The sequence below is a fragment of the Dermacentor silvarum genome, chromosome 1 (assembly GCF_013339745.2).
Source record: "Dermacentor silvarum isolate Dsil-2018 chromosome 1, BIME_Dsil_1.4, whole genome shotgun sequence".
Taxonomy (NCBI): Eukaryota; Metazoa; Arthropoda; class Arachnida; order Ixodida; family Ixodidae; genus Dermacentor; species Dermacentor silvarum.
The window spans coordinates 99,890,172-99,906,278 of record NC_051154.1 but is presented as its reverse complement, the minus strand read 5'-3'; the positions used below and the strand labels follow the sequence as shown (position 1 = coordinate 99,906,278).

At 43.4% G+C, this 16,107-nt stretch overlaps 1 protein-coding gene across 3 annotated transcripts in view; it reads right to left on the bottom strand.

The window, feature by feature from the left end:
* The window catches only part of LOC119433473 (putative sodium-coupled neutral amino acid transporter 7), a 531,279-nt gene that overhangs the window by 489,668 nt on the left and 25,504 nt on the right, over window positions 1–16,107 (bottom strand). For 2 of the 3 annotated variants that reach the window (XR_007468143.1, XR_007468144.1), the window contains exon 8: window positions 6,599–10,403. Coding sequence is in view for 1 of the 3 variants with exons in the window: in XM_037700708.2 (XP_037556636.1) it covers window positions 10,180–10,403 (224 nt within the window). In the remaining 2 variants the exon portion in view is untranslated. Of the gene's footprint in view, window positions 1–1,635; window positions 10,404–16,107 lie in introns of those variants that run through there. The other variant, XM_037700708.2, reaches the window with a different exon arrangement.

Genomic DNA, 16,107 nt, shown 5'->3' with positions numbered 1-16,107 from the left:
GCCCCTTGTCATTAAGAGTGAAATTTTGTTCATGAATAATTGCATTAAGGATTACACAAATGTCTGCCACCGCTATAAACATTGAAGAGCAAAAATTTTGTCTCCAATCCAGTATTTCATCCAAGACAGCTGTCAACACAAATACAAGGTATATTGCTTTTCCCTTACTGCACTTTGTACCTTGCACACCTTCTGGTTAAAAAAAAAAAAAAAAAGAACACTGGAACACACAAGAACCAATTTGTCCGTTCAGTGGTGTGACATTTCCTCAATATGTTATGAAAATGCTTGTCTGGAAAGCAATTTCTGCACTTTCAGTCCATTTGTTATTCCTTTAAGATAAACATGGGAGAAGTAGGAAAATCATTTACCAAATAGATGTCTTTTCTGCCAAAAACTTAAACATAGCACTCTTTGGCCATACCAGGCTTTTGTGCCAGAAAAACCTACATAGTATCTGCCAAAAACTGCTACCGACTGGAACAGCCTTAACTCGAAACATTTTTCTAAAAAAACAAGCTATTATTTCTCCCATGTATCACATACAGTTGGTGTCAAAAGCTTGCAGGGTGTGAATTTCACGAAAAATTTAGATTTCCTTCCAAGCAGTTAGTGCTCAGAGCCAGTAAAACCACGCAATGCTACATTTTTCTCATATACTAGTACAGGCTGAAAATTAAAATACCAGGTTGAATTCCCAGGCTGCAGAAATGTTCAGCTTTTCCCAAGATTTTGTCATCTGTGAACTTTTGATTCCAACTGTACAATGCAATGTATGGAATCCATTCTTCAACAGCCTGGTGAGCTTTGCAACCACTGGGAAAAAAAAAAAAAAAAAAGAAACGGTAAAATAAAAGCTACTTATGCAGCAACAAATGTATGTTTAAAAACTGTCTTTATTTTTCAACACTATTTTGGCCACGTTCATACACACATACACAAATTTGTTATATACATACATACAGATATATATATATATATCATATATCATAAGAAGCCAACACACAGTGACACCAAGGACAACGTAGGGGAACTCACTTGTACTTACTAATTGAATTAAAGAAATTATAAATTAATGAAAATGGATGAAAAAACAACTGGCCACAGGTGGGGAATGAACCCACGTCTTCGCATTACGCGTGCGATGCTCTCACCATTGAGCTACCATGGCGCCGTTTTCCCATCCACTTTCTGAGGTATTTATGTCTTACAACTAGAATTAACCCTGGGAGTGTTAGCCAAAAAGATCACGTACTCCTGACGCCTGCGGCAGAAAGGATGTTCTACATCCGCCGTCAGGTTTGTGAGTGGTGGCACTGCCTAACATAGTTGTAAGACATAAATACCCCAGAAACCGGATGAGAAAACGGCGCCACGGTAGCTCAATGGTGAGAGCATCGCATGCGTAATGCGAAGACGTGGGTTCGTTCCCCACCTGTGCCCAGTTGTTTTTTCATCCATTTTCATTAATTTATAATTTATTTAATTCAATAAGTAAGTACAAGTGATTTCCACTATGTTGCCCTTGGTGTCACTGTTTGTTGGCTTCTTATGATTAATAAAAATCGGGCCCTTTTGTTCCCTTTCTTCTCGTTCATATATATAGATGTATATATACATGTAACATTTCTAGTTTTTATTCAATTATGAGTTATCAATACGGTTACATATTTTGCATTATTACCAGAAATCACTCCTCCCAAAAAATAAAGAATGCAAACACTGTATTTACTATTGCACATTTCCACAATGGTGGCAGAGTGACTGCTGCACAGCTGCAATTACAATCATTTGTTGTGAACAGTAAGTGTAACCAGTTCATGAGTAAATGAAAACGTTCTTTTACAATGCCCTTCACAAAGCACAACGAAATAAAACAGATCTGAAACTTGGTCATTGCTGCAGCCAAATGAATTGAATTATGGGGTTTTACATGCCAAAACCACGATCTGATTATGAGGCATGCCGTAGTGGGAGACTCCGGAAGGATTTGGACCACCTGGGGTTTTTTTAACATGCACCTAAATCTAAGTACATGGGTGTTTTCGCCCCCATTGAAATGTGGCCGCCGTGGCTGGGATTCGATCCCACGACCTTGCACTTAGCAGCCCAATACCATAGGCAACCACCACTAAGCAACTATGGCGGGTCATTGCTGCAGCCAGGGTGACACAATGTTGTCAATAACGAGAGTTGCGAGAGTGGAGTCACTTGTACATGGCATGCAAACATGACGGGACAAACATGCTGGTCGTGCTAATGGGAACACGAAAGCACTTTGCATACTATCAGCACAGCCTAACAGTTGAGCAGTGCACATATAGCCAAGAATATACATACTTCTTACAAGCATCACATCACCACAGCACTTGCATGTTGGCGGTTCCATGCATTTTATCCCATGGAATCGCTGCCTCAACACTAAACGCTGGTGGACACACACAAAAAAACATGTAAGTGTAGCCAATAAGTACATGTCACAAATTTCAATATCAACAAACAGGAAAATGAAAGTTACCACTCCATTACACTATTTCACCTTGCCCCCCTTTTTTTAAAAAACGATTTACTGCAGGTAAATGCAGGTGTATAGGCAACGAAATCATGCATTATGATTAATGTTCAGTTGATTTTGGGTCAAAAGAATTTCCACCTGCACAAAGCTGCCTAACACAGCTTCCACATTACATACAGCATGTGGCAGATGAGCAAAGGAGATGGTGCTTATGGCTTGGGTGATGTAATGCACATAATAGGAATGAACTGACACCAATTATGCTTGCACTGCACTTGTACACTGCAAGTCATTAGGCAATGCTAATAGCATGCAAAGCCATGCCCACCTGTGTTCTTGCCAGCAATGCTAAACATAGCACAGCTGGCCAAAATAAACTACGGCATGCACTATATCACAGAATGGGCATCACGGTGCTGCTATGCTACAGGTTAGGCCAAATGCAGTGGCCATGGCAGATCATAACACAGTCTGAACTCCCGCAGTCACACTATAGAAATTGAAGAGAATGTGAGTCACTGCATGGGTCTTTAATAAAGAGGTGCATTTCTGGCCAACTGTAGAATGTGGCTTCTACAATGTAGTGCTGATAATATTGCAAAATATAAATGTCTTACGTTATCTCACACAGATCATTAGCCTACAAGCTAACACAGAGCTTGGAGCACTTTCCATGAGCTCATTTTGTGCTCACGGTGCCCACAAATTAATTGCATTTGAAATTAAATTTCACCAAATTTCCCTAACAAAATATATAAACCTTGAATGTGCAGCCTCAATCAAAATACAGAACTAGCAACAGAAGATTAAAACACATTTCTCTCTTCACTTTGACCAAGCCTGTGTGGTTGTAAACTTAGTGAATCATGCAAGCAGGGCCAGCAGGCCTTTTGTATGCCTTTGGCCACAAGAACAACCAATGCTCCTAGGAAACAACCCACTTTTCAACAGTCATCTACTTCCACGTTAGGCAATTGACCATACTGTGTTCCCCAGAGAACATACAGTTAAACCTGGATATAATGAAATTGACAAATTCCCGAAAAACTTTGTTATAAAGAGGATTTTGTTATATGCAGGTTCGGCATGAAAATTCTAAAAAAAAAAAAAAAAAAAAAACTTATCGTATTTACTCGATTGTAACGCGCACCCGTTTTCTGTTTTCATCGAAGCACTCATCCTTGGAATGTCACACCAGGTACTGGATGTGTGGACGCGTGTCGTTTCGCACAAGCGCGAGGCGTCGGAAACGAAGAACGAGCGACGCGATGGCGTCGTAGCATCGTATAGTGTCACCTAGTGTCACGTTAATGAAATGAGGCGCAGAGACTTGCGCAGTAACCAAAGAGTGGCGCTGCCAGCGCGTTGAAAAAAAAAAAAAAAACTTTCATTTTTCCTTCGGCAACATCAACTGGAAAAAGGAGAGTGCCGGCTTGGCGGGCTAGGCCAGCTGCAGCAAGTAGAAGATCAGGTTTGAATGAAGGGAAGGGGGAAGGTCACGCCCGTGGCGGCAAGATCATCGGGTTGAGGGATGTAGGCCCGCCTCGCGCACGCTCACACGCACGCACATGTGCGCTCGCTCTCGCCTCGCAGTCGTCGTGAATTCGAGTGCGCCAAGCGCGCCGCCACCGCTTCGCATTCAGTCGCGGCGGAGAAGGTGCTTCTGGTTGCTGTTCGCACAAAAACGGCAAAATTTGGGGCGAAATATCTGGATTGTCGGCGGGGAAAATTTTTTATTTCGAGGGGGTCTCCCACTGCTACTTCGTTACGTAGAGGTCTCAAATACATGTGCTTCTATGAAGTAATGGCGAGGAATAGAAAAACTTCGTTATATCCAGGAATTCGTCATATCGAGGTTCGTTATACGCAGGTTCAACTGTATCAACATCCTGGAACCATAGTGTGACACAAAATGAACACACAAAGAACAGTGGCACTAAGGCATATGCCATACTTTTGTTTTCAAAGTTGTGCCTGCCCCTGTTAATATATTTTTCTACCCAGGGGAGACAGAAATTAAGCGGAATTTGAATGGCATTGCTAGACATGCATCAAGGAATGTTGACAAGTACCTTGTACGTGTTGATTCTTGTGGCAGTGAACAGAATGTGGTTGATGTATTGAGACTTCTCCAGAAGCATGAACTAAGTTTTACCTTGAAAGTCCCAGTAAGAACCTGGAACAATCTTTACAGCCATAGTCTTGTATTCCTTTGTCACCCTTAAATTTACGTTACACTGTGGTTACAACAATAAAGTTGTTACCAACCAACTGTGGTTACAAGGTGGAAGCCTATGAATTTGCCAAAATTTACAATCTCTTCACCAGGAAAAAAAAAAAAAAAAGAGAGCTAAGGACACTGATTTCACACCAACACCAGGCACATAATACCATGCACTGTACATCACATTTTTATAAAGAACTCCATAGCTGTTATCAGGAATGTCTGCAAACGGAAAGCTTTCCTAACCCACTCAGTGTGCTTTACTGTAAACAAAGCTAGTGTTTTGAAGCAAGTGCTAATAAACCCACAGATGGAATCTCTAACTGCATGCTAGGCATAAAAACAACATTACGAGTGCTCTATTTTCTCAATAAAAACTCCTAAAATAAGTATTGTGCAAATATGATTTCAACACAAACACAACATCTTACATTCTGCAGTCACTAAGACATGAAATGTGGAATATTCAACAAACCAACAACTGAGCATATATTTCCCAGGCGAGCATCACAGACACCAAAAAAATAGGCAAGCACGTTGTGGTGCCTACAACAGTCATGGTATCAATTCATTACAGAGCATTAACTCGGCCCATATGCACAAAAGAATAAGAGAGAGAGAGAAGGGGGCGATGTCAGAATGCTTGTTTCCACTCCATATTATACATGCTTAAGATCTTTCATTAACCCTTTGAAGGTTTTTGCCGTATCTGTATGGCGGCGGTTTTCTGTCCCGCAGGGTCTTTGCCGTATGGGTACGGTTTCGATCCTCCGTTTGAAATTTCGCGCCATAATGACGATGCATGCTCACTGGGAGGTGCTGCCACCTTTTAGGACTTGCAAGAAGCGTTTGACATTTGTGCTACCTTCTTGCGGACACAAACAGAACTGATTTCTAGTTTCAGCACGTGCGTCGCGCAGACTGCGGCAACACCCCTTTCGCGGTTTCGGTTTCGTCGCGTGATCGCAACGGAGGCGCACGAAACGTGATTTTTCTCTTTGTCGGCACTTCCTTGCAGGGGCGGCGGAAGTTAATTTCTATCTTGATTGGCGCTGCTCTTTGATTGGCGCGATAAGGCGCTTTGCGTAGAACCGTGTTTCAAGGAATACCACACACTGAAATATTATTGAACATTTGGGGTTCTGAGTAATGCCGACATCAAAATACTGTTTCTAATTTCTTTTCACTATTTATTCCCGACTTTATACATTTTCTACATTCAATATCCGCAATAAAGTAATTTGACCATCTGGGAAAGTTTTTTTCAAAATAATTCGACCTTCAAAGGGTTAAGTACTGATATCTCTGGCACACTGTATACATTCCTACAGTCATAAAATTTATGAACAATATCAATCTTTTTGATAGTTTGCATTAAAAAATGCTGAGAAATCTAAAGATGGCAAGAAATAGTAAAAGCAGTATTTATAAAAGTGTACATCATATGAAGTACTCATTGTAAAATTAATATTCAAATGCCTTATCCCACTGCATCAGAGATTTAAACACGAAACTTCAGTGCACCACCATATATGCTTCTCATCAATGCCAATTTTTCACACATAACTCTGACTATGCTAAAATAGCATCAGGTGACTTTTTAATAGGACTGTCCAATGCAAGAATGGATTCTCTCAATGAAATCCAAAACATGAATGCCTCCTATTTTTTCTTGAAATGCCAAAGAAACGTGCCAAAACCACGATCTGATTACGAGGCACGCCGTAGTGGGGGAGGACTCCGGAAAATTTCGACCACCTGGGGTTCTTTAACGTGTACCTAAATCTAAGTACACGGGTGTTTTCACATTTCGCCCCCACCGAAATGCGGCCGCCATGGCCGGGATTCGATCCCACGACCTCATGCTCAGCGTAGCCCAACTCCATAGCCACTAAGCAAGTTTAGTTCAGCTCTTGCTCCTAGAGTTAAAATTTATACTAACATTATCCAACCTTATGAAGCACTATTTAGAGCACCTTACTTTTTCTACATAATCCTCATAAGCTATCGTGCATTAAGCACACGGCCAGAACCCAAAGTAAAAATAAGTATTCAAAAGCACCAACGAAATAAGAATATTGCCATAAATGCTAAGCATTTTGTGACTCTACCTTAAAATCAAGTCAACTTACATTTAAAACAAAAAAGCAGTGAGCACTCAACAGGACACGATGTCTCTTAAAAGGAAGTTGCAGGAGACAATACGCCGTATGTTAGTCAGTCTGGTGCAGTGGTTGAAAGCCACACAATGACCATGTCGTCGAAAGATTGCTGGGAGCCACTAAATTGGCCCTTTCCTTCATTTTGCGCTTCTCTGCATTCAACATGGGTCAAGCCTGGTCCTCAGCTGTTGCTTCCTTGGGAATGCAGGGAGTTGCTCTCACACTCCCCTCTTATCCTGTGGAGTACTCAATGAACTCTGCTTTCAGAGCCACAGTCATGGTGTAGGCGTACATGTCAGGGGTGTGTTTTACCCCGTGACAACCACCACCTTCCAGTTTTGACTACACATCCTGCCACATAGTTTAAGCCATGGTGCGCTTGATGCACATTTTAAAATTCCAGACTTAAATGGTGGTGTAAATACAGTAGAACCTGATTACAGTGAAGTCGTCGTGGCCGGGAATAATTTTCGCTATAGCTGCGGTTCACCATTTTGCTTTTCTGTAACTATGATAAATTTTTCTTGGCACAGTTGGTTGATTCTCGGTTAAAAGAGCACAAATTTGCTCTTTATTGACACTCAGATTCACAGGCTGCTATCATCATACATGTGGGCGTTGCCACCATTTCTCCAATAAGAAAGCCCTGATAAGGACTTAGAACAGCTAGTGCACGCACAAATTGTCATAGTGACTGAAACATTGTGCCAAACAAAACCATGGTGACTCTGATCACTGTTTACTCCGTCATTGCAGGGAAGGCATAATTTTTTGTTTGTTTTGTTCTTCCATTTTTATTTTCTATCGCAAAACTATTCATGTCATTCCAGATATAGTGCAGACCTGTATTTTTTTCTTTTATATATCTGTTTCCTTATAACAGCTGTTTTCACTATAGCAGTGAACAAACATACATGGACGCCTATAGGAGTGTAATCAGGACTGGCGTTTCTTTTCACATGCAGTTAGTTCATTATATGTGGGTTCACTATAATGATTTTCCACTATGCTTGTTGCAGCCTTGAAGAATTCAGGCTTCATGGCTTCATGATGCAATTACTGGGACGACAGCTACATGTTCAAGAAAAAGTAGTTATTTTGCATCGGCGCTCCTTTAATGTGCAGCTAGAGCATTGTACACAGCCGTTTTCGCATTCCATACCAACAAAAGTTTAACCCATGACCACTTTTCAGCAGCGGAAGGCAATATCAACCGAGCCACATGGCAGGCATATTTGACAACGATCAAAAAGAAGTACAACAGTTCTGTGCTGCTCTGATGTCAAACATAGCAATAATAAACCTAAAGAAAGCTACATGTATTGCTTTATGTGTACGCATGTCTGCCAAAAGCACAATAAAATGATATGCCATAAGCAGAATAGCACGTTCCCATTAACTTTAAAAAAATGATGGGATGCCTTCCCCTTACCATTCCCAATTGTCGATAGCACTCTGTTTCATACTTTGTAGATAAAAATGTGAAAGCTAGAGGAACGTCTGCACTGCCTCTATTTCCAACCAAAAATTGTTTGTGACATATAGGATGCAAAAGATATGAAAGCCAATCACATTTTCTGACAAAACACTATTAACTCCGCACATTATACTCATAATATGTATACGAAGAAGTTATTAGGATAGAGTGCATCACACATTTAACCACCCTTATAACAAAATTCACCAGAGTGGTACAATTTCTTCCCTTTTTTTTTTGCTGAACTACATACTTGCACACCTTCCACAGCACATTGGTTGCATCTGTGACCAAACCACTGTGTTAAATATCACAAGCTGCATAATAATAATTTTAAAAAGCTGTGCGCCTTTTGTGACAGCAACACCATATGTCAATCTTAACATGTGAAGTCACTGCCATTGAAGCATTGCAGACCTAAAACACTTTACCATGAGTCATGCAGAGTGATGTTCATATGACTACATGACCTGCAAGTGTGAACAGTGTTGCCTGCTAAATACAAGACAGTATATATGCACCCTCACCCAGCAAGTGTTATCAGGACATGAAATGCCAGCTTGCTGAAACCTGCAACACAATTGCGTTTTTACGAACAACTCATGTGGAAGATGAACATGTATGACAAATTGACCATCACCTAGGTTGCAATGCAGTACTACCTAGTAGCAGTCATAGGCATGCAACCCCAACCTAAGGCTCGCCAAATGAGAGTTGCCAGGTTTCCTTATAACATCTGATCTCTCCCAGCCAGGCTACCAGCATTTTATGGGGCATAATGCAAAAACACTTGTGTACTGAGCTCTGGGTGCATATTAAGAACAGGTGGAAAACTTAGTCCAATGCCTCGCACCCTAGAGTGCCCTTTATAGACCCAGTGTTGCCCTTTGGGACATTAATAAACCCTATCAATTTATAAGTGTTCGGTGTCCCACAGAGCACAAAAATGACCGTGAAAGACAAGTACTTTAGAACGGTACCACACGCATTGGCAAATTTCGAGAGTGCCAAATAGTTACACATGCTTTGCTTTCCTTCATGCTTGAACAAGTTCAGTGGCTGTCTAGGACGTTTCGAGGCTTTGCCACTTCATTTATGCTTCATGCATATGAAGCAAACATGAGGCTGCTGCGAAGGTACTGATGGGAATTTGGGAGGGTATGGGCACTGTGAAGAGGCCTGGCATCTACTGATGTGCATCCTTGTGCACAGGTGTGCACTAGTAGTATTCCAGTCATCTGATACCACTGATACCAGCACCACACATTGCTTTCCTTAATGCAACCACACTCTGGATATAAAAATTTTTTTAGCACATGCTAAATATCAACGTCACTCAAGACTGTCATTTAGTAAAATATAAAAAATAAAATATCTACCTAAAGTCTGCCAGTGACAAATAAGCAAATCCATAATACAACACTAGATACAGTATATCATGTAACATGAGTAAGTAGGCATCACTGTTTAAACAATATCAAGGAGACTATCACACAGTCAAAGTAGCCATATGCTTAGAAAGAAATGAATATACACAGACTAGGTTACACATTTATGATGACCCCAACAGAGTATATGTATACAACGGAATCTTATTGTGCTTCTCTTACTTCAGAGCATTACCTAAGGCCTGACATCAGCCCAAGTGGCTACATTATACAAGAAGCACAACACAAAGCTATACAATGAAGGAGCAGCATGAATTCTTCATGCATGACTTTCTGTTGCACTTTTTAAGTACCCACAGCATGAGTTGCAAGACCTGTGGTTAAGTTCCCAGTCACTCAAACTGGACTTTCTACTAGAAATAAGAATACAGGCGAACCATCTTTGGCACTGTGCAGAGCTGAACATCCGCAGCCCGCCCACGACCTGAAGTAGTGTCCATTATAGACATGGTGAGTACTTGGCCAAACACAAACATGCCCAGTGCCACGCACAGCACTGCTGTTGCCAGCTTCCACTTCGTCTTGGCAAAATAGTACGACCTGTCCAGTTTGATGGAGACAAACAACAGGCACAAACCTAGGTAAAAAGAAAAGGTAAGAAACCATTTGAGTATAGGAATGAAAGGCAATGCCATGCAACACTAAACGACCAAAGTAGTAACGCAAACCAAGAGTTTCCACCAAAAATGAAACTTAGCATTTTTGCATATCAGCATGTTCATGCAGCGGTGCCACAAAAGATGGAAAAGCCCTAAAGGTTTTGCTTTTTCTCCAAAACTAATTCCATTGTGTAGCATTTTACTTTGTACTTGCTGAACTGCACCACTGACTGCAAGTCACACATTCACAGTGACGCGTTCTTTGATCAATCAAGAGATTTCGCTATAGCTATGATAAACAAGGGCACTTTTGCCAAGATTTTAATATACATAAATAAATTCAAGGTTTACGTATTACAGACTAAAAAACAAAAAAAAAAAAGCTGGAAATCTGTTTTATACATTGTAGATAGCAATGAAACCCTGAAGCAGTTTTCCATTTATCTGTCAAATTTTTTTTTATGTATGAACATCACAGAAGTACAGCAAAATAAAAAAAAATTAAATTATGGGGTTTTACGTGCCAAAACCAGTACTGATTATGAGGCACGCCGTAGTGGGGGACTCCAGAAATTTGGACCACCTGGGGTTCTTTAACGTGCACCTAAATCTAAGTACACGGGTGTTTTCGCATTTCGCCCCCATCGAAATGCGGCCGCCGTGGCCGGGATTCGATCCCGCGACCTCGTGCTCAGCAGCCCAACACCATAGCCACTGAGCAACCACGGCGGGTAAGTACAGCAAAATAGAATGACGTGGAACTTCGCATTGCTTTATGTACAGGCCCTAATTATGTCCCTCTCGTTTTCAGCAGTGCAGACGTTATGCAAAAAACAGTTAAAGCTAGCAAGTGATACTTGCAGGCATAAAAGCTCTGCCTATAACATCTGCGATCTCATTCTTACACCATCTATCTAGAATGACATAGCGCATCACTGCTTTGGTTTCAATTGGCCGTTTCATTTTACCTTTCCAAAAATTATTTCACATGGATCTTTATAGACATTATGCCAAATGTTCAAAAAGTTGCAAAATCTGCCCTACAAATGGCTATTTCATTCAGCTTCAACTGACACGTCTAGGTGAAACCATTGTCCTAGGACCTTGGAACAAAACACTAACCCCTGTATTTAGAAATGCGCCTTAACTTGAAGCCCATGATTGATTTCGTCAAGTTTGGCTCGAGATAACGTCTGATGTGAATGTGCCCAAGGTGCTCATTGCCTTACCGTGGGTGCGTTCACGGCAGGCGTTATCTTGAGCCAGATTTGACCAAGTCAAGCATGGGCTTTAAGTTAGGGGGAATTTCTGAATACGAAGGTAAAGCACACTGTAAGACTTAAGTGCGAAGCACTTTAGGGGCGCGGGCTGTCAGCAGTGTCTGTCGCGTGTGATCTGTCATGATCACGCTCACAAACAAGTGCTCAAAACAGGGTCAAAACAAGTGCAGAATTGATCAAAACCGGTTCAAAATTAACTAATGGCGTTTTTCACTGGTCGATCTGGAGCGGCCGCCGAAATCCTGGAGCGAGCGCTCGCAATTCACCAACCCTAATCTGCCAGCGGAGAGCGAAAATGCTCTGCGCTGGATCGTACCGGTAGTCTGCGCACGCACGTCACAAAAATCGACTTCCGCTCTGCAAGTTTCCATGGCCACCAAGATCGCCGTCCCCCAGCGAGCGGAAGTGACGTATCCTTTTGTCCCATTTCAGCCCGAATCCGCGCCTCGGCAGCAGAGCAAGTGAGAGCGATCCGGCGCGGAGCGAGTTGATCCGAAACGACCAGTGAAAAGCGCGAACCCGCTCCAGATCCTGCTCCAGATCGACCAGTGAAAAACGCCATAACATGATTCATAATATTTTTTAAAAAAGGACTAATCAAGCATTAAACGCATTAATTAGCAGAAAATCGTTAAAATCGGTTCCAAAACGCCAGACTGGTACCAGCGCAGCACAAGAGAGGGTGCCACCACCTCACAAGCGCTTGATTGCTTCGCACTTTTCCAGGATTCACGTTAGTGGAGCTGCATTAGCACTGCATTTGAACTACACAAGCGCAGGATTTCAGCAGAATCCACCTTTTTCATTTTCCTGTGCTGCCCTCTGCCGCACGCCGCTAGAAACGTTTTGGAAGGGTGCCGGGGCTTTCGCCGGTTGATTTGTGAACCTGCGCCCATGTTGAGTGCGCATCGGGTCTGCGTTTTGTGGATCTCAAATAATTATTAATGGCCTCTGCGGTGCAGCATGTCGTTCCTGGAAGCCATGTAGCTCTCACCAACTATATATATATATAGGGTGAGTAGGCCCGAGTACGCTGTTTTGTTTATAGTACGACCGATAAAGGCACGCTGAGTTCCCTATGCCGTCGCAGTTGATTTGGAGTTTGTTGTGGCTGACTCCTGCACTTGGCACTTCGCTTTTTCTGATTCTCTTTGAAAATTCCTTGGACAGTTCGCATAAATAAGAAGTTTTCGAGTGCGCAGACTTCCGCGACGGATTTAGCAAAGCGGTGCACTTGATTTACATCGACATCTACAGCCACAGATCGTTGTTAGCGTCAAAAATTGGGGAATAGGTGCATCGCTGCTATGAACAAATGTCAAAACGTCAAATAAAACATACCTGCTCATATGAGCCGCGTTGTTCCACCGTGAGACGAGTCAGTATGAGCAGCTGAGCCACTTAAACAACGGCGACTTTATTACAAATATTGGGCTGTTTATTTAATACTGATTCTCGCTTTTCTTTAACTTCATTATACTTAGTTTGCGCGTGTAATAAAGCGTTATTAGAGAAAACTGTGCGATCATTTAAAGGCCGTGTTGTTCTCCCGCAAAAACGCGGATGCCATCGCTGACACTTTTGGTATATAACTGAGCGAGGCGGCTGTTTATGCTGGTGTACCGAATGTACTGCCTCTTGTTTCACGTTTGACGCAGAGATAAACAGTGAATCTCAGGAATTAAGAAATGTGTCAGCATACAAACACGTACAAAACCCACCCATCTACATTGCGAATACGACCGGCAGCCTACGGGTACGGTGACGTACAGATGTTGGCACAGCCGTTGGGTACAGCGCTGTATCGCCGCTTGCAGCTTATTGTTACGCGCCGTGCGAAACAAACAGTAGTTTATTTTAAATCGCTAAGGCCAGAACTGAACTATTAAAGCAGTTTCCTTCGTCCTAACTTGCTTACTTTTTCAGTACAGGTCTGCCGGTAGCGTGGGCACGAACTCGATGGCGCCAGGGCCTTCGCTGAACACATTCAACATTGGTTCAAACTTCATGTGCACGGCTTGAGAGGGTCGAAGCTTCCGCATTTCAACTTCGTAGGCATGTTTTGACACACTTTGAGCGCAATTATTTATATATACCAACGAAGGCGTTGCGACTATCGCATTATCGGTTCGACGGCCTATCGCCTGGGGTTCGGTCGAACGATGGTCGGCACGGTAATTTTATCGGTGCCGTCGACAAGAAAGCCCGTCGCAGTACCAAAGCCAGCTCTACGCTACGCACATTTTCGGTACCGCACCGCCGTTGAGCTACCAGTGCTGTTTCAACGCGGTACACGGCACGAGTTGCATCCAAGAGCTTTCTTTTTTTTTCGGGGGTCGTTTCCCCGAGATGGGGCGGCACGGCCGCGCGTGCGACCTTGCCAAAACGTTTCGAGACTAATCCGCCAGGGCAGGGCACATGCGCCATCGGGCCATGAAAAAGGCGGATTGCAGCTACATTAAGCACAGCATTTGAGCTGGATGGGAACTGCATTTGATTTGGGGCGCAGAATGACCTGTCGTTCCGAGGTAGCGGCGGCAACCGGCAATGCAGGCGGCGCATCGCGCGTCGGTGGTTCGATTTTTGGCACGTCAAGCAGGAGCTCCCCTCCTAGCTCTGAGAAGTACCTTTTTATATGACTATTTTACAAAGTGTTCCTCCAACTGTGGCCCATGGGCCTTAAAAGTCCTTAAAGCGATCAAGACTAGAGGGACCGAATTAGTGGCAAACTTGTCAGCAAGTTTGATGGCAGGGAGTTTGCTATCGTATATTTGTATAAAGCTGTATTCTCTATCGAAAATAACAAACAGGGTTGATATCAAATTTGGCTTGCAACTTAGGCTGTCCTTAGCCTTCACCCTCTCCAATTTTTGGCCGCTGACTTCTACACAAATAAGCAGCCAAACCCAGTGGCCAGCCTCGGCCCCCTTTGGGGGTTACAAAATGGCAGCCACGAATCGCTCTCACATGTCTCCCTTCAAAGTACTGTATTTTTGTGTATATAACCTGCACAAAAAATTAAAAATATTGAACAGCAAAATAGGGGTGCGGGTTATATGCAAATTTTGACTTGAGGTGTAGCCTCACAGCAGTGTGGTGCATATTTCTGTGAAGCCACACCTCAAGGCAAGGTTCCCCGCCATTTAAAGTTTCGTTATCTCTTAGGGAACCCCACCCTCTCCCTATCCCTACATGTTGATCATGATCATGCGTCACTCGTTCCCGCAACGCTCCCTCGGTCTGCGTGAAGCACTTTGCGATACGGCGGAGAGCGAAATCCTCATTGAAATTTTCGGTTCGGTCGCATTTGCTCAGTTGCCATTGCCAATGCAAGGGCTGCACTGTCCACAATGTCCTTCTGTGTTGTGTGATTGCTAGCTGCTGAAGTAATCCGATTCACATCCATCGTGTGAATCCATTCAATGCCTCCTTTACTGGACGCTTGCTGCGTAGCTCGTTTTCCCATTGGAGCGAAGGTTCCTGTATTCAAGGTAGTTGCAGAGAAACTGCGCTTGTGACTGACAGTACTTCCTGTTGTGGCAGAAGTGAGGACTATGGGGCCAGCGCGGGCTTGGCCAATGTCTCAGCCAGAGAACACGGGTTCTGTCTCCAAGATTGCAACAGATGCCGCTATAATCTCAGAGGCTCAAGCTTGACTCAAGCTTGGAGCGGTCGCCGCAACCAGCATTTGCAGCTGACAGTGGTGGAGAGGAAAGAGGAGAGGGGCCGGAACCAGCTTCTCGGATCACGTGGCAGGCATCTTTACAGGAGGCATAAAGGCCTCACGACTCCCTTTGTAGCGCAGCCACGGCGCACGTTTTCATCCAAGACATGCTTTTCAAATGTGCGCACACCCCGATTATTTTTTACCAGTGACCTGGACACCAACAGATCGTCCGTCCATCAAGATGTATCCGGCGCTGTAAATCCTCTACAGCTTCCGCTGTGTTTGTGACATTGCAAGCACAGCCGTTGCAAGATGGTGACTACGCAATTATGAAGGCACGCGTCCAATGCGCTGTTATGCACGGCGGTAAATGCGAGAAAAATGGCTATAAAGGCACAAATAGGCACGAAGTCTTCCGGGCATATCGTTCAGGTACAACTTCCACTGATAACTAGGGCGATGCGGACTCCGCCGCTTCATTCCAGCTGGACACTAGCATCGCTTTTGCTCTTTTGAGTTGCACATACAGTAGAATCTCGGTGATACGATCATGCCCGCTACGAATTTTTCCGAAGTTCTGGCCCAGGTCCATTAGCTTACAATGTGCTAAATTTCTAATGTTACAAATTGCTTTTCGCACTGTGGCGGATGATACAACAATCGAGCCATCGCGCGATCCCCAGCAGAACCAGCCCCGGTGCGCCAGTAACGCCGGTAGCACCTGAAACAAGCTGC